General features: G+C 40.9%; 1 protein-coding gene across 2 annotated transcripts in view; it reads right to left on the reverse strand.

The window, feature by feature from the left end:
- Window positions 1–27,055, reverse strand: part of cadm3 (cell adhesion molecule 3) — a 116,036-nt gene that overhangs the window by 34,390 nt on the left and 54,591 nt on the right. For both annotated transcript variants that reach the window (XM_086043111.1, XM_086043112.1), the window contains exon 5: window positions 16,875–17,024. In XM_086043111.1, coding sequence (XP_085899237.1) covers window positions 16,875–17,024 — 150 coding nt within the window. The remainder of the gene's footprint in view (window positions 1–16,874; window positions 17,025–27,055) is intronic.

The following is a 27,055-nucleotide window of genomic DNA, read 5'->3' on the forward strand; positions in this document are numbered from 1 at the left end:
ATGTACAGCTGGATGAGAGGGCATGCGAGCGAGAGTAGCGGAGGACGAAGAGGAGAGCCGTTGCTCTTTTTTGACTGAACGGTTGTACTGTATTGGCGTCGGCTGCGGCCCACAGTAGCCGGTTGGACTAATAAAAAGCGATAATTAAACTACGTCTGTGTTCTTGGAAGACGCTACAATATATTTTAAAGTGTGACGTCATCGGCAGGCGCGAAGGACCCGATCACTTCTGCGACCCAAACCGGCTTGCTGCGGGCCGGTTCTAATAATAAATCAATATCATCCCAGGGGCCGTAGAAAACCTTCTTGACTTTGACATAAGTGCTTCATATCATGGGTTAATCAAACTCAAGGTGTGTGAAGGGCATGAAATCCAACAGTTATTTGCATATGACAGTTTTTGACAACAATGTAGTTAAGTGGTTCAGTTTATATGCTGCATCTTATACACGGGAGATTCTCATATTGTGGTGCACACACCCCTGGAGGCGTGACTGCCATTTAGGCTAATGTGTAGTTTGTATTTATTTACGCTGAGTTGTGATGTTTTTATTCCCAAACTGCAGTGCGTGCAGCCCAGTAGGTGAGTATGAAACATCAAAATAATGGGCTGCTTGCATATGAATGTTTCTTACATTCCCGCCAAGTGTTTTTTTTTTTATGTAGCTTGTGTACACCCAAACTGTGGTGTGCACACCCCCAGTGGTGCGCAATTAAGTATGTGATATAGCCAATGTACGGCTGTTTCCTTTCGACAGTTTTTAACTTTTAAGCAGAATTGTGACCCCCCCCCCCCCTAGACGCACACTGTATTCGGTATAGCATCAAACAGTCATGCCCACACCTCCAGAGGTGCGTGAGCGCCATCCAATCAAATTTCTAACATTTCTGCCATGTTGTAATGTTTTTACACCACATATTGTATATCAAACATTCTCATGCTGTGGTGTGTGCACCCCTTGAGGTGCATGAGTGCATTCCAATGTAATTGCTGTTTGCAAATGAGTTATTTTGTTTGCACACAGTTTTCTGTACATTATCAAACTATGGTGCGCGCAGCCCAGGGGGTGTAAGTGGGCCTTCCGATGTAATTGTAGTTTGCGTATGAGCATTTCTCACATTTATGCCAAGTTTGTCCCATATTTCAGGGATCCCGAAAGTGTTGTGTGCGTGCACCCCCAGGGGTGCGCCAAATTAAAAATGCATAAACCGGTACAATAAATACTCAATAACTATAACTTGTGTGACAGAACACTTCGCCTTTATTAGCTATTTTGATGGGGGTTTTTTAAAGGTGACTTGCAGGAGGGGGGTGCGCCTACTCGGTGGGAGTACAAAGTTTCTGTAACGGCTTCTGTGCTGAATGTGGTGTTATTAATATTGTACTACTTTTATGTGCGCCGCTGTTTGTTTTTTGCTGCAATAAAGGGGAGAGGGGAGCTTTACAAAATGGAGATGAAAAGGCCCGTGGAGACGGTGCACAAGACAGAAGGGAGGGAGGACGAACAAAAAGGGGAGGAGGGGGACGGTAAAGAAATGAGGGGGGAAGGAAAGAGAACGGCAGAGGTGAAATTGGAATATAGAATTAATGATTCTGTGAGTGTGCGTGTGAGTGCGTGCGTGCGTGTGTGAAAATGATGTAAGAGGAAGTGAAGAAATCAGGAAGAAAGGGAGGATGAAGATGAGGAGGATGAAGATAAAGAGTGACACCAGTGGGCGTGTCACAGAGGAGAAATCCTCCAATTATGAGGAAGATGACGATGAAGATGATAATGATGAAATTGGATGAAATCCGATTCCTTGATAGCGATGGATGACCTTTGCTGTTTGTATGGTGGATTGAGGCCTGCCTGTCTGTCTCTCTTCTTGACTTTTTGCCAGTCTCTCTACCTGTCTTCTTGGATGTCCCGTCTCTATCTTTTCTTTCTACTTGTCTCTCTGCCTGACTGTATCCCTTGTTTCATATTTGTCTCTCTACCGTCCTCATGTCCATCATTCCATTGGTCAATTTCTGTATGTATCAGTCTCTGTCTGTCTGCCTTTCTGTCTCTCTACCCGTAGGCCTGTCTTTCTGTCTTAGATATGTCCCGGTCTCTCTGCGTGTCTGCCTTCCTTTGTCTATTTGTCTGTCTGTGTAATGTCCAGAGATGGGTTGACATGTTGTGTTGGGTTCTTTTAAAAAAGAAAGACCACTGGTCTCTTCTCTGCCTTTATAACTGCCTGCCACGACTCTCCAATGTACTCACAGGCATAGTCTGCCCTCTAGTGGTTTAATAGATTAGCCACAGGACGCCCATTTCACTACGATCGACAGAAACACACATAGATTGTTTTGCGTGTGTAATCGGGATAAGGTATGTACGGGGGAAGGAAATAAGGTGGAAAGCAATTTTGTTAAAAAAGTGTTAACATTTGGTACACACCTTATCCCTTTGCATGCGAAGTATGTCCTTGTCTGGGACGTCTCTACAGGGTAAAAAAAACTCTGCCAGTGCCGCCATAGACTTAAGGCTATGGCCCGGAAGTGGAAGTCTTTCATTCTTCTCCTAAAATAACACTGCGTTATTTTGCAATAATTATTTCATTGCGAAATAATGCAATAAAAATGGAAAGTTTTGCAATAAAACGCAATAATATTGCGTTATAACTCAATCTTAAATATTCTCGTGATGTCCCTCGGCGGGCTCTGTAGCCTGGTGACCGACGGTGATTGTGTGGCAGCTAAATGCTATCCTATTGACACTTATACACTTGTAAACAATTCAATCCACTCACGATACTCCCATCTGGTAAGTGGTGAATAGAAAATTAGCCAGCTAATGAGTTTTAAATAATGTTTTTGAGTGCATGGACACTAACTTTATTTTTTGTCCCCGGCAGGGGACAGACGGACTGACGGAATGTAAAGACAGAAGCACTTTAAAAGGACAAGGACAGACAGGGTTGGAGGACGATTATTTTTATGAGTAAGGACGGAGGAACGATGACGGAAATGTGCCCAGGTGGCCGACGGAGGACGGACCGGATCTCTGGTCATGTCCCTATGTTCATCATAATCCTGACAGGCTTTACATGTCTCTCTGCCTATCAGTCTTTCTGTCCATCCGTCTGTCAACGTTCCTGTCTTCCTGCCTCTCTACTACTCGTCTGTCTGCTAACCCGTCTGCCTCCCTTCCTTTGTATCTGTCTGTCTCTCAACCCATCTTGTGTCAGTCTGTCACTCATGTTTCTTGGCTCTTTACCCTTGTGTCTGTCGATCCTCCTGTGTTCCTGTCTCCCTTCCTTTCTACCTTTCTGTCTCTCTTTTGTCCTTATGTATGTCAGTCTCTCTCAGTCTGTCTGAGTAGCTTTCAATCAGTTTTCCTTCTTTTCTCTCTACCAGTCTGTCTTCTTGTCTGTCTGCCCTTCTCTGTGACTGTCTGTCTCTCTACAGTCCTTCTGACATCATTTTGCCTGTCTTTCTGTCTCTTTGACTATCTGTCTTTCAGTCTGCCTGTCTTCCTGTCTCTCTACTGTTCGGCCTATCTTCCTGTCTTTCTGCCCATCTGTCTCTCTTTCTGTCTCCCTCCCTCCCCGTCTCTGCACCCATTTGTCTCACTTAAACAGCAGGCCACGAACACACTCGTCTCCCGGTTTGAAAGAAAAAACAAGTCAGCGGTAGCAGTGTTGCTGTTGTCGGGTTTCCACATGAAAGCTCCCTTTGACGTCGCCGTGACAACGTGTTTGTTGACGCACAGTCGGCCGCCGATGTGACAGGCAGCTAGCGCTTGGCAGCGCGTTAGCTCAGCAGAGCTTGAGAGGCCGACATGACACGTGGAAGAGGAGGAAGTCGGGATCAGTGCCTTAAATATTCCGCCGCTTTTTTCCCTTGTCGTTCTGTTGTTATTATTTTCAAAGCGGCGTCACACTTGTCACGCGGCGATGTTGCCAAAGGGAATTAATCCAGCACTGCTAACATGCTAATCTGCTAGCGTGTCCTACTTTGTTGTCGTGTTTGCGTCTGCTGTCATCTGTCACGTTTTGGCGGCTCGTAGCAGTCGGAAAGTGTTAGGGGGAAAAAAATGTAAACACAAAACGCGCACCTGATTCCCAAACTGAAAAATAGAAACTTCATGCTTCAGACGTGGTATGAGCACGAATTTATTCAGATCGACTTTATATTATTCCGCCAGGCGCATCTACGAGGCCGCTACCCCGGGGCAGACCGCGGTGTCTGCCAAATTGGTTGAAAAACAGGATCTGCCGGCATTTGCGCCCCAGCACAGATGCGCCGTTTACCAAAATTCCGCCCTCAGTGTTGCTCTCGATCGTTTAGCGATCAGCCCTCTTTCAGTTACCGCTTGTTAACCAATCTTTTCCGACCCTTCAAAGCTTAATTCTCTGAGCAAGAACACCATTGGATGACACAGGATGACATCATCAAAGGTCACATACTATATTTTTGCCGCAAGTTTTCATAACTTCTGAGAAGGAGCTCAGAGATTTACTTGGGGAAATTCTTTGCAGGCGCCGCTGACATTTAAAAATGTCACAGCCCGTCTGTGTTGTTTTTTTTCTTCTTTTTTTTCTCTTTTTTTTTTAGTAGTAGAAACGCAAAGCATGACTATTTTTTTTTTTTTTTTTAATATATTTATTTATTTGGTTTTTTTTTTTAGATATTTATACCATTTTGGTCCACTTCACTCACACTTTTTTAAAATGAAGACACAGTTTTGTCTTTGATTCACTTTGTGTGCCTGTCACAAACACACACGCACACACACACACACACACAGTTATTATATCCAACACTACTCTATCATCATGCCTTATCACTCTGCAAGGTCACTGCATTTGTCTTCATGAGCGGTCCTCGGACACACACGCACGCACGCATGTGCACACACACACACGCACTCACGCAATCACACACCGTTTCAGTGCCCCTGGACTTTGCACTCTTTTTAATTCTGATCTGGTCGCCTGGCATCACACATATTTGTCAGCTTCTGTGATCTCGGGGCTTTTATTTTGTTACTTTCCATTTTTCACAATAAACCGTGTCAAATTGTCACATGTGGCGCCAGTGGTAGTTGACTGATCGTTTCCCGACCCAGAGGTTGTGGGTTCAATCCCTGGCTGTTGTGACCATGTCCACGTGTCCTTGAGCTACGCCATCAGTAGGTAGATGTGATGTTAAGTGTGAAGCACTTTGAGGGCCTTAATAGGTGGAAAAGCGAGTCTACAAGTGAAAGACCATTTACCATGTGAAGCTGTAAGTGTAATGATGGCTTTCCGTACGTGACGTAAGGCATGATTTATGATTGATGGATGGATAGTTATAGTTTAAACCAAAAATGGACATAAGATTTAATTGCAATGCAATAAGAACAAATTCTTCCAACGTCGTAAGGCTGAAATGTTGTAGTTTAGCGGTGAAGCACAACTTTTCAATTAATCCGTTTTGCATAGCATTAGCCGAATAGCATAGTCATATTTGAACATTTTTGGATAACAAGAACTAAAACACAATTATAGTGTGAGTCCATTGCTATTTTTCACTGATTTGCTAAAAGTGTGTTAAAAATGAAAAGTTAAGGATATGTATTGCGTAAACAATGTGGGCTATGCCAAATCCAGAGCTTATTCTCACACGCCAACTGGAGTTTGGGGGAAGCCCATGTCTCAGTTTCAAGAACAAAAATAAAATGTTTTTTTTTGTTTGTTTTTTAAACATTGAGTAAAAGTTAAAAGTACACATGAGAGCATTCCGCAGAATGTGCTCCTTGTCTCATGTGTCAGTCAGCCAGGCAGTCAGTCTGGAGGTTTTTATCCAGCAAATTGAGTAACACAAGTGGTCAGCTATTCGATAAGACAAAGTGCATGCGCACTCAAGGCCGTCAAACAGAAACATTCTGGACCAACGCTGAGATCAAATTTCTCCTTTTTTTTTTTTCTTCTTTTGCTGTTGTAGAAAATCCAACTAAATGGGACAGTGTATTGGAAGGTCTAAATGTATACCCTCAATCTCTACCATGCTCTTTCATTCAACTTGAAACATGGCTATAAATAATATAAGGTGTAAAAAATATATATACGTTTTGTGTGGGCTCAGCACGTATATTCCCTTTCCTCCTTGCCGCTCTCGCCAGCAAGTCTTATTTGCTGTGTGAGAGGAGGAAACACGGGAGGAAGACAAATATTTTCACTCTTTAAATCTGGACAAATAGAAGCGATAGAGACACTTTGGTGGGTGTCATTTCATTTTCTTTTTTTTTTTTATGAACAAGAAAGGTTTAGGAATGGTATGTTTTGGCACGAAATATTGCATGTTGCATATGTGTAAAGTGCTTAACACATTTATTAGATAATGTAGCACCCATTTACAGTGACCTTCATAATTACCCCCTGCCCCGGTTAAGATATGTGTTAAAAGCGAATTCAATTATTATTGCAGAAGCATACTCTCATACTGAAAATTGTGGACATGGTTCACCAGACACAGACGCAATCAAGCTCCTCCCATGGCCATCGCAGCCCCCAAACCTCCAGCCCACTGAAAATCTGAGGAGGGGGCAAAGCAGAGGAGAGGAGCCAGGTCGCTGGATGATGGGCAAAGAGGAGTGGTGGACAATCCATCTTTCTGTCCTCTCCCATCTTGAGAAACATTTTCGGAGAAGATTAGGTGCTGTTTTGTTGGCAAAAGGGGCGTGTACAAACTACCAAAGAAGGAAATCAACCCAAACATATTTTTTTCAAGGATATGTTACCAGCATGCCCCCCAGTTGAAACGGGGCATTCTGATTAATTTTGCGTTTGTGGAATATAAGTTAAGCAGCAAACTGCACTCGTTTTTAGCCATCTCTGGGAGCGGCCATTTTGTTTTCCGTCGATGTCTGATGTCTGAAAATGACATCGCAACTGCTCACAACGACCAATCACGGCTGACCTGTTTTCTGAATCTGAGACGTGATTGGTCATTTTGAGCAGCTGTGATGTCATTTTCAGTCGACAGAAGACAAAATGGCCGCCCCCAGAGATGGCTAAAAACAAGTTGATTAACATTCCACAAATGCAATATTTATCAGAATGCCCCATTTCAACTAGTGGGCTTGCGTAGAACATATTCTTGAAAAAAAAATGTTTGCGTTGACTTCCTCTTTAACATCACGGGTGCTAATAATTGTGGCACAGATGATTTGATGGAAAATATGTGGGAGTTTTTTCCCTACTCTGAATGAATGCACTTGAATTAAAGGTTGGATTTTTCCCCTTTTTTTGGTCCTACAGTATATTAATGAGGGAAAAAAAGCGGAATTCATTCAAAGCTAAATATCACCTTATATATTCTTCAATTAATCGGCTGATAAATCAGTTATCAGAATTTAATTCTTCCAAATATGGCAATGACGGCACCATTGTCTTGCTCTTTTCCCATTCTACGAGCTGATCCTAGTTCAGTGGCCGGCGGCTTTGCTTCATCAAACCGTCTCGTCCGATCAAAGGCCGCTGATTGATCACGGCTCATCAAACACGTGTTAAGCTCGCACCTCTGTCCCCTTTTCTTTTCACCGCCTGCCGCCTTTTTCCTCCCTAATCCTCCTTGTCTGGATCGCTTCCCACCACCTACACACCTTCAGACGGAATTAAAATGATCATCACCTTCACAAGTGTGCATAATCGATGAAAGGCGGCCAGATGAAGCAAAGTTTGCCCAGGGTGCAGCGAGATGTCGTTCGTTACAGGTTTTGGAGGGAGGAGGGTCGGAGTGATCAAGTCATATGATTTTTTTTTTTTTTGTAGTAGTATTTTCTGCATTCCCCTTGGATTTTGTGGGCATTTCACCTTTCGTCCTCGAATTCATTCAGCACTGATGCAATTTTGTGTCATGTGTAGATAAATGTGGATTTTTGGGGGGGATTTTTTTTTTCTTTTTGCCATTTGTAGGCTAATTTGAAATTTGGTCATGTAAGTTTTTGAGTCAAGAAAGCAATCGAGTTTCAGCACTGGTACAGTTTAATGTCATGGTGACATAAAAACGTACAAAGATTTCGCACATTTTTGTTCATTGATATTTTTGGCCACATAAATGTGACTATATTTTTTTTCATTTGACCTTGGTCATTTGTCTTTGGTCTGTTTGGCTTTTTTTTAATTTTATGTTTTAATCTACTGTATCATTTCGTTGATGTCACAAGACAATCCAATTTCAGCACTGAGAAAATTTTGTCATTTCTATGTAATGTTTTAGTAAGATTAGATACTTTTTTCTTTGACATATTGTTTTTTCGCCATTACTAGACAAATTTGAAATGTGTCTTTTAGTGTAAGGGAGTTAAATAAAAAAATCAAGTTTCAGCAGTGATAGGGTTCAGTGACATCATGTCTACATAAATGTTGTGATGTTTTTTTCCCCCATGTTATTTTGTCCATTTTTCTTAGCTCTTTTTGGTCCCTTGTTTGCTTCTGTTGTAACTACTAAAGTAAAAAAAAAAAAAAAAACATGCAAAATTTTGGACCAACATTACGTTTTTTTTTCCCCCAATTGAAGTGTGATATTCAAGATGTGCTGTGTCACGTCCACATAGACTATTTTTAGTATGATTTACTACATTTTTCTTTCACTTGTGACATTTTTCCTTTAGGTCGCCAAAAACAGACTTTTTGGAGGATTCCATCGAAAGTTTGTCACAGTTTCAAAAAAGTGGAGATGCAGTTGACAACATTTTGTTTTAGTATTTTGATTTGTGTGTTGTCAGTCTATTCACCCATATGTGGTCAAACCAAAACAACCAAACTTGTTACGCTAAAACAAGCACAGCCGTATTGATTGTTTTGCATTCCGCGTGGCCTCTGGCAAAAAAGGGCCAATTAGTGAATCCCAGAGTGACAAATTTGTTGGCTTACTTAACCTGAAAAAAACCCTAAATTGGCTCTTGTAACTTTGAAGTCTCTCGGCGTCTGGCGTTACACACTGGGTTATTTTTAAGGACACTTGAAGAAGAACAACACTCTCACACTCCAAAAGTGAAAATACAGAAAAAGTCTTTCATGGATCCACTTTCAAAGTGTTTTTTGTCTGTTTTTTTTTTTTACCCGTGGCGTGTCGGCCTCTGCTAATATACTCTCCCGAGAGCCTGAAAGAACTGATGCAATGTCGATCAATACGTGTTTTTTTTTCCCCCTTCCCCCTTTCCGCATTTGTCTCAATCCTTCAATTTCAACACGTTTCACTTAAGGATGCTTCACACTGTAAGTGGCCGAACCTTCTCCCGGCCGGAGGAGGCGTGTATTTAATGGAGTGATTTATAAGCGCGGCACACTTTAGCGCTTTTGCCGACTTGCCTCTATCCTCCCACTAGGTGAGCGCGTCCACATCGGCGGCGGCGGCGCTTTGTAAAGCGCCAGGGAGCCATTAGCTGGTTAAACGGCGCGGAGGCACATCGGCGCCTGTGATGCCCGCTGACAGGCCCGGTGAGCCGTGCATGAAAATATAAACAGTGTTATACATAGAACGTGGCGAGAGGTGGCCTTGATAACTCCAAAGATAGTGGCGTGACACTTGATGCTAGTGGGTTTTTGTGGAGTTATCGTGGAGAAATTTCACCGCCCACACCCAATGATGAGAACTCCAAATTCTCTGAAATAGAATGTAAATTGCGGGCGTTGAATGGAAGCCCGATTCAAATGACAGTCGGACCGAGCTAAAGGGCGATTCCTATTTGGTCCGGCTTGACAAAAAGGCGGACGGCGGAAGGGTACCCAGGCTCCAGGCGTAAAGGCGATAAACGGACCACCAATTTTTTTTTAGTAACATGTCCAGCTCTGCTAATCACGATACTGATACCTACCAGATTTTAGGTTCCTAACGTGAAGTAGCGTCGGAGGCTGAATCTCCCGCTACCTCTCCTAAGAAAACAAATCTAGAAGGTGCTCCGAAGAATCATGAAATTACGTCGTCTTGGCCACTTCAAACCAAAATCGCTGACTTCACGTGTGTTTTGTGGAATGGCTTCTTGACACTTTTTTGAGGGTCTACTCGGGATAGACATGCATATTTGCTTTTGAAAAGTCAAACTGGCCTCGGGGCGGGTGGGTGTTGTACTTAGGTTATAAATTTTCATTTTCTAAGTTTTCACTTATACCAAGCCCGAAAAAAAAACAACCTTAAAGATATTTTTTTTTAAGTAAGGTGCTGTAAAGACAATAGTTTCTTGTTTCCCAAAATGCGTTCCATTTTAATCAAGCAAAACAATTTCTCTTCAAGTTCTCATGCTAAAAACGTGTTTGTTGGCAAAACAAAGTGAATTCACATGAGGGAGGCGTGTGACCTTTATACTGTACTTTCGCATTCAAAACAACTCATCTGCATTTCCGATTATGTTCCCGTTTGTCGGAACAGCTTAGAGGCGATATTTAATTGGGAAAACAGCTTCTGTTGTCATGACGACTTGGCATCTTTCGTGTAAGTAATGCAGGCTTATTGTCTTCTAAGTAAACATTATGCAAAAATATTGGGAGGCACGGAATAGATTTTCTTTCAACGTACAATTGTTTCTTTTTTAAACAATTTTCTTTGAAAATTGTCACAATAACATTCTGCTTTTTATCACCTTATCATCCGTGAAAATAAGAAAAGTGTACTTAAGTATGACGATTTTTAACCAAATGTCGAGCATGTACAGTATCCCTACCAAGAACATGTAAGTAAGTAATATAACATTGTGCAAATAATGTTTTTTTTTAAATAATATTTGATATGAAAAGCATTTGACTTACATAGTTACTTATGAAAAATGTTAAATGCTCTAACAGCTTCCTGACCAAATTTTGTATTTTTGTAACAAAAGAAGAGTCTAAACCACTTTGTTTGTGTTGATGCTACTGTTACCGGAAAACTGTGTATTTATAAAACTGAGTTAATATTTGTGTCAGGCTTTACTTTCATAATTCAAAAAATAAATTGCGCTAGTCAATCACCTCACAATGATAGCAAGTGTCTTCGATAACAAATAGCATTGCTAAATTCACACAATTAATAAATGCAAATGATGAGTTTACAATTCAATAGGATTTAAAAAAATGAATGCAGTATTTTTCTTTGGAAAATTAATCAATTTTTGCTATTTTGAAAATGACATAGCATAATCCCCTCTGGCCAAATACCATATTTAAAAATGATCATGTGTTTAAGTGAAGAGGCGCAAATCAGAAATGAACAAAAATTTGCGCAGGTTAGAGGTTACAACTGAGTAGGATTTTATGCAAATTATATAATACTTGCTAGTGTTTCTTGCTCAACCGTTAACACGATTTGGACAAAAAATAACAAAGATATAATCTAGTACGATTATTTACACTAAATATTATTGGGTTACTTTCCATGGTTACATTTTGGCTTCAATGTAGAAAAAAGAAGCAAAAATTCTAACCAAGTCTGGCCAAATATCATATTTTGTAGCAAAAACATTTGCATTTTCAGTCTGCCAGTTTTGTGGATACTCATGTTTGTTAAAAATTGTCTAATTATAATATTATTAGGAAATTATTATCCTAAGGTTTTATGAAGTTTTACAAACAACTTATGTACCTGTTATTCCCTGATTAACAAGAAAACAATTTAGAAAAATAAATAAATATAATTGAGTAGGATTTTCTACAAAAAAAATATTGATCGAGTACTTAAAGCCAAATTTTTCCTATGATATAATATCGCAATTGTAACCACTTCTGGCCATATATTGTATTTTTCTAGCAAAATACTGTGTTTTAACTATGCTACCACAGCTACATACATTCTAATTGTGTATTTATGAATATCAAGTTAAACTTTTCATCACATTTTTAGTCTTCCAAACTACCAATCTTTGGTAAGTTTTAATGACATTTCAGGAACAGGAGAGTGATATTTTAAGAACATTATTATTATTTACCTTTTGGTAAACACTGCTTTCTCATTGCACTTTAATAACAGTCAGTGCTTTAATAAAAGACAGAAAATGTCAAGTAATTTCCTGATAATTCACTCTGTAATCCTGTTTTCTTATTTTACATCAAAGTGCAATGCCACAAACAAAGAGCAGTGGGGTACCTTTTCCTCAAATGTAGTCTCGTTTGTGCGTCTCAGTGTTCATTATTCACTCTCGTTGTCTCTTCGTAGTTTGGCATTAACATTGGGCAGGAGAAAGAAAGAAAAAAATAACATCTGTTTCCAAGCCTTCTTAATCTCCTATTAGCAGCGCTCCGCTCCCACGCGTTCCCTCAAGGCTATCGGCAGGTCCTTAAAAGGGTCTTAAAATAAATGATGGAGAATTAAGGACTTAAAATATATCAGCATTGGCTACAGCAAGTCCATCGTTTGTGTTTGGAGTTTTCTTGGGCAAAAAAAAGAGGGATTATTCTTCATCCCCGTATCATCTTTAATAATACGACGGGGCTCTGTGTCCCGCAACAATTAATATTCCGGTTTGATTTATTAAGGACGAGGTGGCGCCTGCTGCGCAACTATTAGTGACTCCCCTTGAAAAGATGGTGGAATTGTATTAGTTTCTTTGTTTTTTTTCTGTATGTGTGTCTTTGAAATGAATGCAAATTAAAAACTAATGAGGCAAATTTCAATTTAATTCCAAGACGTAATGTGACTTCAGAAGGATGTGAAATCCAGAAGGTTCTCCTAAGCGTAAGCATAAACTTCCCTAGCCGTGGTCGACCCACACACGATGGTGAATTCTTGGAATTTTAGAATCACTTATTCATACAATATACAGTAAGTGGTTAAAATTTGGTTGCAATTGGACAAAATCTCCAGGATGAATTTGTCTGTCCTGGAAATGAACAAAATGACCTAAAATGGTTGCTTCAAGCCCAAATCGCAGACTTCTTGTCTCTCTTCAAACATGGGTTTTAGACACTTTTTTGTGGGTCTGTGCATGATAGACATGCTGACCACTTTTCATGTTGCTAAGTCAAACTAGCTTTAGGGGCTGATTTCTTTTTTTTTTTTTTTTTAGATTCTAGAGATTGGTACCAACCGCAATATGAGAACTTAATGGGACTTTTCAGGCATGGATTTTTGAGGATATTTTAAGCGTGTCTACTTCTGATAATAATAATATAATATATTATAATAATAATAATAATATATGATGACCAAATTACATAGTGCTATGTCAAACTAGCTTTGGGGGCTGAGTTTTGTTGTTGTTGTTGAGTTCTAACGGGAGATACCAGACCGAATGGCCGCTTCAAACCCCCCAAAAAATTATAAGAGGCACTAACACCAACATTTTTAGTGGTTTGAAATGTATCCAAATGAGGTGCTAATTAAGTGAAGCAATGATGTAAGGTGATTGATTTATGACCTTGTTTGCTCATCGCAATTTTGATCAATCAATGCTGACGCCTCTTGTCTTTTTTTTTTTTTTTTTTTTAAAAACACGCCATCCGTCAACAATGCTCGGCATGACAAGCCCGCTCTCACGGCATCAAAGCGGTGCAATCACACCTTTAGAAAAAAATAAAATAAAATGCACCTAAAAAATAACATCCATCATCCTGTCACGGGTTATTTATCTCCGTCCGCGCTTCGCCCATCCCCAAGACTCATCATGTGCTGTCTGTCGCCTCGTGCCGCCTCCCGTCATTTTGTCATTTTGCCTTAACGCCAAAATGCCGTGTTGGAGGAGATGTGGTGCGAACGCTGAGATGCGACCATTCAAACGAATGCTACTGTGGTGTCAAACTATTTATTCTTCCTTGTATTAGTCTTCAAATTATTCTTCAGTTTATCACACTTTAACACCAGATATATACTCAAATAAAACTGATTAAAACTCAAATTCTTGAAAATTTTGCATCACCCATCATTAATTTTTTTTTCTCTTTTACACAATGTTAACGGTGACCAATTTTTATTCTTGCACACAAGAAAGACCCTGTATTCCAAAAACTAAAACTAATGAAAACAAAAAAAAAAATCTGCAGGGCCGCGAACCTGGAACCTGCGATGGAAAGAAATTAGTTGTATACCGTATTTTCCGGACTATAAGACTATATTTTTTTCCTAGGTTTAGAACCATGCGGCCATTCTGTGGATTTTTCTTCCACCGCTATAGGGGCAGTCTAACTGGAATTACAATCCAATACAACACAATTCCCATTAACAGGATGTGACTGCAGGTGGAGGAGTTCAACAGGTAAGGGCGCTATGCACTAGGTCAGGGCTGCTCAATCCCGGTCCTCAAGAGCCCCTGAGCAGCCGGTTTTCCATCTCTCCCTTCCTGAACACACTTAATACAAATGATCACAATCGTTATCAGGCTTGTGCAAAGCTTGTTGATGAGCGGATCCTTTAAATCAGGTGTGTTGCAGGCAGGGAGAGATGGAAAACAGGCTGGATAGGGGCTCTTGAGGACCGGGATTGAGCACCCCTGCACTAGGTTATGAATTAGGTGGTATGCGGAAGTAGCGCAATAAAAGGCGGACGTTATTAACTGACAAAGTGGAGTGGCAGCGGGCAGTGAAATGAAGAGAAGTACTGTTTATTTTCTCTTGGTTCTGTTTCGTTTTAATCAGCAAAGTTGCTGCCGCGTTAAAAGGCACTGTTTAGGAAAGTATCTGTTAAGATACATACATGTACATTTACAGTTCAAAATCATTCTGGAAATGCAGTAAATATAACATTTCTCAACATAGATAGGTGTGGCTTATATAAAGGTGCGGCTTATAATCCGGAAAATACGGTAATCGAAAATCCCAAACTATTATGACTCTGTCTTCCACACCTACCGGTTGGAAAAAGTACTTGATGAATATTTTCGTATACAGTTATGTTCTACTTGGCAAAAATGAACGTCAGCGGCAGGGAATGAGTACAAGTTCATGTTTTTACATGAAAGCCTCTTCGTAGGCTGACGTTTGCCAAAATGCCAAATTCTGTGAATTTGGAAACCCCTCAAATTGGCGATTTATTGACCTCCCCTTGTTATTTGAGCAGGTTCAAGTAGCAAACAGGAAGCAGACTTATTGCACACGTTTAGAGGCGACAGATGATGGCGTGTGAAAATTGTGCGTTATAAAGCTCTGTCCCGGGGGGGGTCAGGCCGTAATGAGAGCTAATTACAATGTCCCGCTCCACGAAATCTGCGTGTATGAATTACGATAGCGTCATCATCGTGTCGACATCCGTTGGCGGTCGCCGCCTGCCGCTTGGTATTACGGCGCATTTTCCACAAGCGGACTTTCCATGCGGTCCTCATTTCTCGTCGCGTCCATCTCGGATCGTCAGCTGTCTCCAAAGTGGAGAGCAACCTTGAGAGGTTTTGGTTTGCTATCGCGGCAGAGTGTACGCTCATTTTCTCATTTCTGTCTCCTCTCCAGCGGCCTTCAAAAATCTCCCGTCTGGACTTTTCTCTCTCGCCTCCCTGGGAAAGTTTGCGCGAGGAAAACTTTCTGTCACTTTCCCCCAGGCCCTTTGCCAACAAATATATATGTATTTTTAGAGGTTTTGGCTTATTTATCTTACATGCAGAATTCCTTTTAGTTCAGACTTTTTAAGAAACTCCAAAAAGTGTAGTGGTTCACATAACTGACTAGAGGCTAGCGTGATATCAATTTCACTCACAATGCAATAATAACTCAATACTTAAGGTCAGTAAACACATTGGAAATTCTGACTACTTTCCAAAATGTGTCATTTATAATATAGTAGTTCACAGAGCTGGGATCAATTTGCTGGGATCAGTTTCTTCTCAAGGTCAGTGTTCACTTAGCTCAATATAGTGTAGCTGGCGTGACATTAATATGGTAAGACATTGACAATCCATTTAGAAATTTGCATTTTGGGTCACTAAAAATGTTGAACAGTCATATTATTTTTCCAAAATGCGTCATTGATAGTAGAGCAGTTCACATAGCTGGGATCAATTTCCTCTCAAAGTAAGCAACTCGCAATATGTATTTTAGGGCATAAAAAACTTTCTACAAACTTCAGCCATGGTGAATATTTAGCAGTGCAGTGCTTCACTTAGCTCGCAGTCATGCAGCTGGGGTGGGATCAATTGCACTCGCAATACGGTAAGAAAATTCAGGTCATAGGTCTATTTTCCAAAAATGAGGCATTGATAGTGTACCGTAGTAGTTCACAGAGCTGGGATCAATTTCTTCTCAAGGACGGTAACTTGCTATATGTAAAAAGATCTGTATTTTAAGTCATTGAAAAACTTTCTGGAAACTCCAATCCTAGTGGAATAATCAGTAGTGTATTGATTCATTTGGAAAAAGACATTAGGTTACTGAAAATGTATAAAATTCTGATTACTTTCCAGAATGTGTCATTGATAGTGTAGTTCACACAGCTGTCATCAATTTCCACTTGGGATGGGTAACTCTAAATGTGGCGCAATCTACAGGTTACTAAAAACATATTGGAACTGCCAACCATGGTGAACATTTTCTAAAACGCATCATGGTGGGTAGTGTAATGAGTCATATAGCTGCCCACTCGGGGTGGGGAATATGCTGAGAAAGCTGCATTTTCAGTCAAAGAAAATGTTTGGAAAATTCCAACCTTGGTGAATAATTTTCAATACATGTCATAGTAGGGTAGTTGTTCACACATTGTAGCTGGCATGGGATCAAACTCCGGGTAACTTGCAATCCCATAAGAAATCTGCAGTTTAGATTACTGGTAACTTTCTGACAATTCTGACCAGGGTGAATATTTTCCAAAACATTCATAAGTAGTATAGTAATTGCTCTTACTGTGTGCATCTGTTCATATAGATTGCATGGAACACAATATGATAAGAAATCTGCATTTTAGGCGACTGAAAACACTCTGGAAATTCCGACTTTCCAAAACGTATGCTTGGGAGTGAATGGAATGGTTCACAGACCTCTCTTCTCGCCAAAGTAGAGCGTCTGCTGTGCCGTGTTGGACCACTGCAGTGACGAGTTGTCGCTTTCGGCCACCCGGCAGGTCAACGTAACGGCTCCGCCCACCGAAACCGTCTCGTCGGAGGTGACAGGCTGCAGGGGGTCGTCGTCTGGAGGGAACAAAGAAATACGTCAGCCTGCGTGAATCACGACGGTAATGTGCAAAACAAAAGCATGTCAAGTCTCACCAAAAGCAAGAGCGTTCCAACCATGATTTGTAACCCGGAAACTAGCTTGAAACCCCACCCTTGCATGAAACTGTAATTTGGAACCCAAACCTAGGGTGCAACTCTAACCTTAGCTTCAAACCTTAACCCTGACTTGAAACCCTAATTTGGAACCTTAACCTTGGGTTGAATCTGAAATTCAAACCCCATCTTGAAACCCTAAAATTGGCTTCAAACTCTAATTTGAGACCTAAAGGTTTGCTGAAACACCAAGCCAAGGCTTGAAACTCTAATTTGAAACCTTAATTCAAAACCCAAACTCAAACCTTAATCAAAACCCCTTAACCCTGTCTTGATACTCTAATTGAAAATCCCAACCTTTACTAGAACCACTCATTTGAAACCCTAACCCTGGCTTGAAACACTAATCCTATTTTTTAATCCAAACCCTATCTTGACATCATAATTAAAAACCCTCGCATTGGCTTCAAGCCCTAATTTGGATTTAACACCCTAATTTGAAACCTTGATTAGACACTCTAAACGTGTCATGTAACCCTAATCCTGGTTTGAAACCCTAACCCCATCTAGACACCATAAATGGCAGGCATGGGCTTCAAACCCCAATGTTGTCGTGAAACCCTAATTTGAAACCTTCAGTAGACGCTCTAAACTTGTCTTGAAATTCCAGTTTGAAATGTTAAACCTGTCTTGACATCATAACTTGAAATCCTAACCTTGTCTTTAAACACCAACTCAGTCTTTAAACCCTATGTGGAAACCCTAACCCTGTCTTGACACCATAATTGCAAATCCAAACCTTGTCTCAAAACACTCATTCAAAACCCTAAACGTGTCCTGAAACTCTAATCATGATTTGAAACCCTGATCCTCTCTGGAAATCATAATCCTGATTTGAAAACTTACCCAGTGTTGAAACCCTTACTCTGATTTGAGAACCAAATTTGAAACTTGAAATATAATATAATATAATAAGTAATGAGTTGCTGTGGTGCAAATGCTTTCCATGCCGTATTGTTGAGTGGCCCCTTTTGCCCGCAGCGTCCCCTGCGAGAAGGAGAAAGGCCGCAGTGTGAGGGAACCGAGCGGCCGAGAAGTGAGCGGCCTCACTGTCAACGAGACTAAATAATGGCAACCATTCTGGAGGCACCTGGAAGGCCTCCGCGAGGACCCGAACGCCGTACCGTGGAAGGCTGAGAGCCTCGACGCCAGACTGCCTTCAAAGCCCCTTAATGCATTCACATGTGATAGCGAGAGAAGATGATGTCCAAAACTGCAGTGGTTAGTAAAAATAGTCAGAGTTGGGCATTCCGCCTATGTGGCGAACAGGTCCGTCTATCCGCCTATGAAAGAAACCCATTTTGTAGGCGATAAACGATAGAAAAAAACAAACGGATTAAGGATAGTCGCAAAGCCCGTTTTTTCCATCGAGAAATCCTGTCCATAAAAGTTATGAACAGAATCGGTGACGAAAGGCAGCCTTGGCGGAGTCCAACCCTCACTGGAAACAAATCCAATTTACTTCCGACAATGTGGACCAAACTCTGAACATCGGTGGTACAGGGACCGAAAAGCCCATATCAAGGGGCTCAGTACCCCGTACTCCAGAAGCACCCCCCACAAAACTCCCCGAGGAACACAGTGGAACGCCTTCTCCAAGTCCGCAAAACACATGTAGACGTGTGTGCGACCCTAATCATAATCCTAAATTGAAACCCTAATTTGAAACACTTAGCCTTATTTCCAAGCCTAACCCTGCCTCATCAAACCTTCATTTGAAATCCTAACGCAGGCTCCAAACCGTAATCTGAAACCAACCTGGATGTGCTATCGAAACTGCCCCTGTATGTTTTACCGCCACTTTTTCTCTCCATTTGTCTGCCTCCTCCATCCCTCCCTTGCCGCCATACCTCCCTCCCTCCCTCCCTCCCTCGTCCCCCATCCTCCCCCTCTCCATCTGCCCACTCATCCTCACCCGCTCCCTCGCTCTTCACCTCCTGTTGAGGCACCTCATCCTCTGCGATAACGCCACGGTACTAGCCAGGCGTCTGATTGGGCGATAGCGAGCGGGCGATGCATGTGTGCGTGCGTGTGTTCAGGGGTCTCCCCACCCCCCTCCCTTTTCATCTTATTATGTGTCTGAGTTTGCATGCAGGCTGTTTGTTTTACACCAAGAATTTATCAGACAGTGTAGAGGCGCATCTGGCTGATTTATGAGCCTCCTTCTTATCTGCATTGAGGTGTGCGTGTGCGCGCGAGTGTGTGATGATGATGATGATGGTGGTGGTGGTGGTAGAGGTACAGCACGAAGAAGGCAGTTGATGGGGTCCACTTTGACGTGTTTGATATGGCACTGGCGTGTGTGTGATACGGGACATTATGCACACGCACGTGAATACGCGCACGCACAAGCATATATTCACACTTATGTAAACGTAAAGGCAGCACACAAAAGTGTGTGCAAAGGTAGAAAAAACACATACAGGTACAAATAGCACGGAAAATGAGGTTCTCAAAAACACATACACACACAATCGCACATTTGCATATACACTGGCTGATAACAGTGAACACACACACATGAGCAGGCACACACATATAGAAGAAGTTATATATATATATATATATATATATATATATATATATATATATATATATATACATACACACATACATATGCATTGCTTCTTCTTTTCACACTTTCTCCTTGGATGGTTATAATAAATATAGATATGAAAGCAGAAGCAATTTATTCATTGCAAGCAAATATAACATCATTCTTATATTTAGTTTACAATACAAATATATATAGTAAACAAAATAACTCAAACATATGTTCATTTAGCATAATCACCAAATGTGTGATAACTATTTAAACTATTTAAAAATTATTCTTACATACATATATATACGCACACATATATTGTCGCTGTCCTGCAAAAAACACTTATGAACAATTTTGGAAATGTTTTTAATTTTCATGTTAATGCGATGTCTGCAACACGGAAACACCATTCACGTAAAAATAAGAACATTTTAAAAAATGGACATACAGTAAGTGTTTATCACATGACAGCGACGATATACACACATATACACGTATATTCACACATATATATACATACATATATGCATATATACATATACACATATATATACATATACACATATATATACATATACACATATATATATATATATATATACATATATATACACATATATATATATACACATATATATATATACACATATATATATATACACACACATAAATACAAATATATTTATACAGTAAATATATATTCATATATACATATACAGTAGATATATACACACATACAGTAAATTGATACAAACCACAGTGAAGGACTGCAGTGATGACTAAAATCAGCAAGATGTATGACGGTGAAAAGAAAAGCAAACTTGACGTTTTGGTGGGGGATTTGGACAAATGTATTGCTCTAACCGCAAATCACTGGACCTCAACTCGCAACCACGATTATTTGGGGGTGACTGGACACTTTATTGATGATGAGTGGGACTTATTTTGTACTGATCGTCGTGAAACGGAAACCAGGGATTCGGCTGATAAATGCGCCAAACAGTTCCTCAAAGTGGTAAATGACTGGGTAATTGAAAAAAAGATATCCACCATAAATACAGATAGATACATACAGACAATGGGAGGCTTTGGGGCTATTCTCAGCAATTTTTAAGTGAGATTAAAAAATAAATAAATTAGATCAATGAATTATGGATCATAATTAATTAATCTCTCGTACATACACACACACACAACACCCTACACATACACGCACACGTTATATAGTTTGATGCTTCTGGAGGAAAAATACGGTGTGTGTATGCGTGTGTGTGCGTGTTGCAGGATTGTTGAATGTGTCCAAACGAATCAAACATATTCTTACTCACATTCTTTGTGTATTTCCCATTTATTACTCCCCGTGCGTGTGTATGTACCCTCCAGACCACCTCTACCCTCCAAAAGACCCCGATGTCATCCCTTATGTTGCTCCCCTCCATGATGGTGGGTTCATTTACATATCAGTACAAGTGGATAATCATGCTATGTAGTGAAGTACCTAGCGTCATCAGCACTATTTTTTAATGAAGTTTACTTATTTTTAGTTAAACAAAAAAATAAATACAAATACATTAAAAAACATGATTAAAAGGTACAACTAAAAATGGATACCCACAATAGATCAAAAATATATATAATAAAAACAGTAACTAAACAAGAAACTAAAAAAATGCAAACAAATACTTAAAGAAAAGTATTTAAGTAATCATAGGAGTAAGCAGTATAAACAAATACAAATACAATACATACTAAAGCTAACCCAAAAACAAAGTTTAAAAAAATAACATTGAAAATTCAAGACAACACTAAAAAAAAAAAAAAAAAAAAATGACACAGACATAGACTAGAATTATGTAAATATGTAAATAAAATACATAGGAAAATATAAAAATTGTTAATTCACTAAAAAAAAACAGATACAAGGAATTTGTACATAAGAGATACATTAATGACTACAACTACATAAATAAAACTCTAATAATAATAATAATAACAACAAATTGCTTGATCACTGATGCACTGTTGGCTTTAAACACACCGCCCCCATCTGTGCGCTTTGCACAAATAATCTCTAAGAGCCCTGTTTCACCTCCGGCCCCTGCTCAGAGAAGAAGACCCACACACCCAGCCCGCCCTCTGCTGCCTGTCAAACACAGTTAGCTGAGACAACTACCTCCAGAGTCGAACCCCCGCCATCATCAAAACAAGAGAGGGGAGAGCATTCTGGGAGAAGTAGGGAGGGTCTCGCGGCGGGGGCAGAGGACGGTGTTGCACGGCCGATGACAAAAGTCAAAGAATAAGAGTTGGAAAATGAGGAGACGGCAAAGGAAGGACACGGGAGACATAAGCACGTATGGATGGATGACGGCAATGAGGCGGGATGACAGGGTGACGGCACACGGGGGGGAAGAAAGGCATGCTGAAAAATGCCCAAAGTCAAACAGGAGACACAAGAAGAAGGGAAAAAAATATGTAAAAATGGACCTCAGGCTCATATGAGCGAACTGATAAGCCAGAAAACAAAAAAAACAAGACCAATGTCAGGCAGGTGGGCCGAGAACTCTGCCAAGGCCAAACAATTCTCAAACTAGACTTGCACATTGCAGAAATTAGTGTAAACTACCACCGTCATTGATACAGGATAAATAAGTAAATGACATTGAGCGCAAATTGATTAAAACGTCTCACTAACTAGCTAGCTAACCAACCAAACAAATAACACAATAATACATCAACGAACCTGTTAACTAAATAACCAAAAGACTAACAAAAAAAAAAAAAAAAAAAAAAAAAAAAAAAGGCTAACTAACTAACAAGCACCAATCAACTGACAGACCATTTCCCCAACCAAACATCTTCAGAGTTTTTCCTTGGCCTTTTGGGGGTTTAGATCAGGGGATGTCGTAAATATATGTCAACTGTGGGCATGTGAAGCCCTTTGAGACTTTTCTATTCTTAAGGGCTATGTAAAGAAATTTGACTTGACTTGACAAACTAACTAACTACCAAACCAAGATGAAAATACTGACAGACCAACCACCATATCCAACCAAATGGGTAACTAATTAACTAACACACTAACTGACGGACCATCTCCCCAACCAAATACCCACGAACTAACTAACTAACTAACTAACTAAGACAAAAAGACTGACTGATCGCTCCATCCAACTACATAACCAACCAGTTAACCAACATTAAACCAACAAATTAACCAAATTATTAAACTAATCAACCATCCAACACACTAATTAAATAACAACTGCAAAACAACCAGATGACAGACTGACTGACTCACTGACTGAGTGACTAATTAACTGCTTAGCTAATTAAATAACTAACGATCAAAACACAAGCTGTGTCCTCTGGCTTTTGGCCTCCTCTGATTACTTTACCCCTTCCTGGAGTTTGCAATTGGGTGCCAGCCTGTCAGTGTAAGCTCAAGCAACTAACTAACGCGCCAGCCAAATAATTAACCAATCAATGAACAAACAACAATCAAAATACAAGCTGTTTCTTGAGGCTTCTGGCTTCCTGTAATTAATTTTGACCTTTTCTCAGTGCTCAGAATGTCTCCAAGTGTTTGTCCAGTGATCCCTTGCTGAACACTGACACTTTGTGTGCCGTCTTCACGCCGCACAAAGCCGGATTATCAAACAGCCCAAACAAGAGACTCAGCCTCCAAGACCACTCTGGTACCCGCGTCCCCCCCACTACTAACCCCCTTACCATCCATCCCCGAGGGCACAAAATCCGGTGTGTGCGAATAGACATTACAAATGCTGCACCACACTAGGCAGGAATGCTCACCTCACTAACTTACTTCCAAGGATGAAACGTCAAGTGCACAATGTGGCCCGCGAGGCATTCGGCCTGCAGGGAAGTCAGCCACCGTACGTAGCAATTTTGAGAGAGAGTCCAGTCTCAGCCACTTGCAGGCTCTTGTCCAACAAACAATCGCAACTGACCTTGGGAAAAAGCTGTTAGCATTCCATTTGCGTTAGAAGTATTATTGGATGACAGGGCAAGATCTCAAGTGCTTAGTGAGCTTCCTGAGCGCTCTTCTCTACTCATGTTGCTATCTTGCTATATAGCATGTGTTAGCAACTGTTAGCATGTGTATCAATTCCTATTAGAAATACATGATTACAGGGCAGGGCGCTCCTTTGCGCCGTTCTCTACTTAGCTTGCTATTTGGTTAGCATACCAAATGCTAGTCAAAGTTAATCACACTCAGTGTTTTTTGCTCACAAAATGTTGGTCAAACCCAAACACAATTTATATCTCAGCTAACTAGTTGTGGGATGGCTAGCTAGCTAGCTAATGTAACAGTATATATCTTCCCTTCTTGTCTACCATTAAAAAAGATCTACCATTCTACCTTTTTGTTTGCGTGGGACAAGAGTTGCATCTATCTAGTCAGCATCTAGCTCACTAACCTAACGTAGCTGGTCTACACCTATACCTTGCTACTTCTTGTCATAAATCCTTTTAGGCCACCTGAAATGAGGTCTAATGGTATGATGATTTCACACAAGATGACTTTCTGTACTCCAAATTGTAGCGTCTAGAGGGGCATTCAAGGTACCACTGTGTATCGTAAAATCCAAGACTCGATGACAACAATAGGTTAATTGAGTCTTATACAACCCACATACACATACACACAGAGTGTAAGATAAAGCGAGTGAAATCTTTAATGCGCTGGCAAATGCTCAGGGCTGCCCTGCCAATAGGCCACTTAAAGAAATGAGCAGTCAATTACGCGGAGTCTGGCTTTTTTCCCCCCCTTCTTTTAATGACAATCACCGAAGCGGCGATGGGAGCTTCCCGAAGGGCTCTCACTATATCATGCATATATTTATTTTCTTGCTATATTAATATAGATACGTATATGCATGAGCAGGATTGTTAAGTGTTTAGCTGGTAAAGCACCCTACTTGTAATTTATTCCCCAATGGTGCGCATCGAAACGACTCAAATCTACATGACGCCGCTATGTTGTTAGCATCGATTAGCATCACAGCATAACATCAGGGTGACTTGTTTTAAAGAAGACTTTTTTTTCCACAATTCAAATCAGTTCCTCGGCGTCTTGATAACAATTCTTGTGGAACCTTCGTCAAAATAGATCAAGGATCAAGTATTTGAATTAAACACGAGCGCCCGAGGAGATTTTACATGAGGAGTATATACACATAATTACTGCGTATATTTACATAGGTTTGATTCTGAATGTTTGCTGTTAATGTTATACAATGTGTTATACACATTAGGCCGCCGTCTCTGTGTGACCTATATCTTTGCTGCTGTAACGCTGAAAATTTCCCCACTGTGGGATCAATAAAGGCCTTCTCTTATTCCGTTGCTTGAATTTTCACGACTTTGAAGTCTCATTTTCTATATCTGCCCATTATTTTAAACATTCAAACTTGGCAGGGTTCTGAACAACACTTCTCTGTGGTCTGCCAGTACAGTTGCTAAAGGCTTGTCCTCGTTACTGAGCGGTTAGTGACCACATGAGCTGCCAAGTTAGGTCACAGGACCTCGCCACCCAACCACCGCTGGCGGCCATGATGGCGCAAATGGCACAGAAAAACACCCTCAGTGGTCAATTAGTCCACGTTGGCCGTGTCTGGCGTGTGTAGACACTGACAAACTGCCGACCGCTATTGTTCGGGCCGTCTCGAGCAGCTATTGTTGGCCCCCCGAACTCTGCCCCCGCTTTCCACTGACTCACCCCCTTGTCGTCTTTATCTTCTGCCGCCAGCACTACATTGATCTCCATTGCCGTGATTGGGAGTGACAAACCACGGGCCTCGTCTGAAAGGTTGCCTTCGTTAGCCGTTACGAGGCGCGCAAATTCCTCCAGAGATGGTGGCGAGGAGGGAGGAAGGGGAGGGGGGTACACAGACACGCACGCACACACAAGAACACCCGTACACACACTGGTGGTCCCGGGAGGGGGTAAGCATTAAAGAGGATGAGGGGGAGACGATTCGATACACTCGACTCAATCAAACTTTGGACCAATTTCTACACAAAGCTTTGCGTATGTGTGCGTGTTTGAAAGAGAGTCTGAGCAGCTTCCAAGAACACACACTCACACGCACAGTTCCCAAAACACTGCATGTCCTTGCCAAAAGACGGCAAAAAGACAAAGAGGAGGCTTGTCTTCAAATAAAGAATGTCCAGTCTTAGTCTTAGACAAGACTGGTGAGCGCAATGCGCCTCTTAATTTACTAACAACACGATGCAACGGTTTACAACTTTACTCAGTGTTCAGATTAAAAAAACGATGGACTCAAAAGCTCACGAAAGATCCAAATTTAAGTACTTTGGTCACAAAAAAATTGGTCATCACCATAAAGGAGTTCAGCTATCAACCATTAATGTAATATAACACAAATAAAAAAGCAATCTACCTTTTGTTAATGAGTGGGAAGCGCACATGAGATAGCTAACAAATATAAAATATACCCTTTGCAAGTCTTCAGTAGCGGTCTTAATCTTCACTTTGTTTTCCCGTCAAACGTCACAGACAACGTCAAGGCACAGAATATCCAAGTCATAGTTGCTTTGTTCACAAAAAAAATGCTCAATACAGCTGTGAGTCTTTTGGATGACTAGTGATAAGCATATGGCTGCTTTGTAGCAAGCTAAGCTAACATAGTGGTCTACAACTGTATTTGGAAAGTATTCACGGTGCTTTTCACACATTTCTTTTTCCTCACAATTCACACACAACAACCCATCATTACAAAGTGAAAAAAGTTCTTTGGATTTTTTTGCCAATTCATTAAAAATAAAAAAACTAAGAAATCACATCACAGCTTTTGCCACAAAGCTCTAAATTGAGCTCAGGTGCATCATGTTTCCACTGATCCTTCTTGAAAGATTGCTACATCTTATTTGAAGTCCACCTGTGGTAAAGTCAGTTGATTAGCAGAGCTGGGCACTTGAACCTTTTTTGCCCGTGCGGCCGCGACCCTCCACCCTTGACCTGGGTACCCTTCCAGCCGCGACCCCCCAGCCATATTCATAAACATTGTCGGCCCCCGCCCCGTTCGGAAAAAAAAAATACGGGCATGATGCCCCCGCGGGAGAGATGCTAACGGAAGAGGTTTATTTAAAGACAATTAGCTGGCTAACTTACTATTCAAACCCGCTGTGGACACGCTTCAAACGCGCCACTTACTCATGTACTTACCCAGCTGCGTGTACTAACTTTTGTCGTGTTGTATAATTATTTGGGTCCAACAGACGACAAGTCTGCAAGCAACAAGTGACTTATTTTCCACACTTCCCCTCCGTCACACTTCCCGGCCTTCAAAATAAAAGCATGCCA

Source organism: Filicampus tigris, chromosome 10 (genome assembly GCF_054856515.1).
Source record: "Filicampus tigris isolate MCC_2025a chromosome 10, RoL_Ftig_1.0, whole genome shotgun sequence".
Classification (NCBI taxonomy): domain Eukaryota; kingdom Metazoa; phylum Chordata; class Actinopteri; order Syngnathiformes; family Syngnathidae; genus Filicampus; species Filicampus tigris.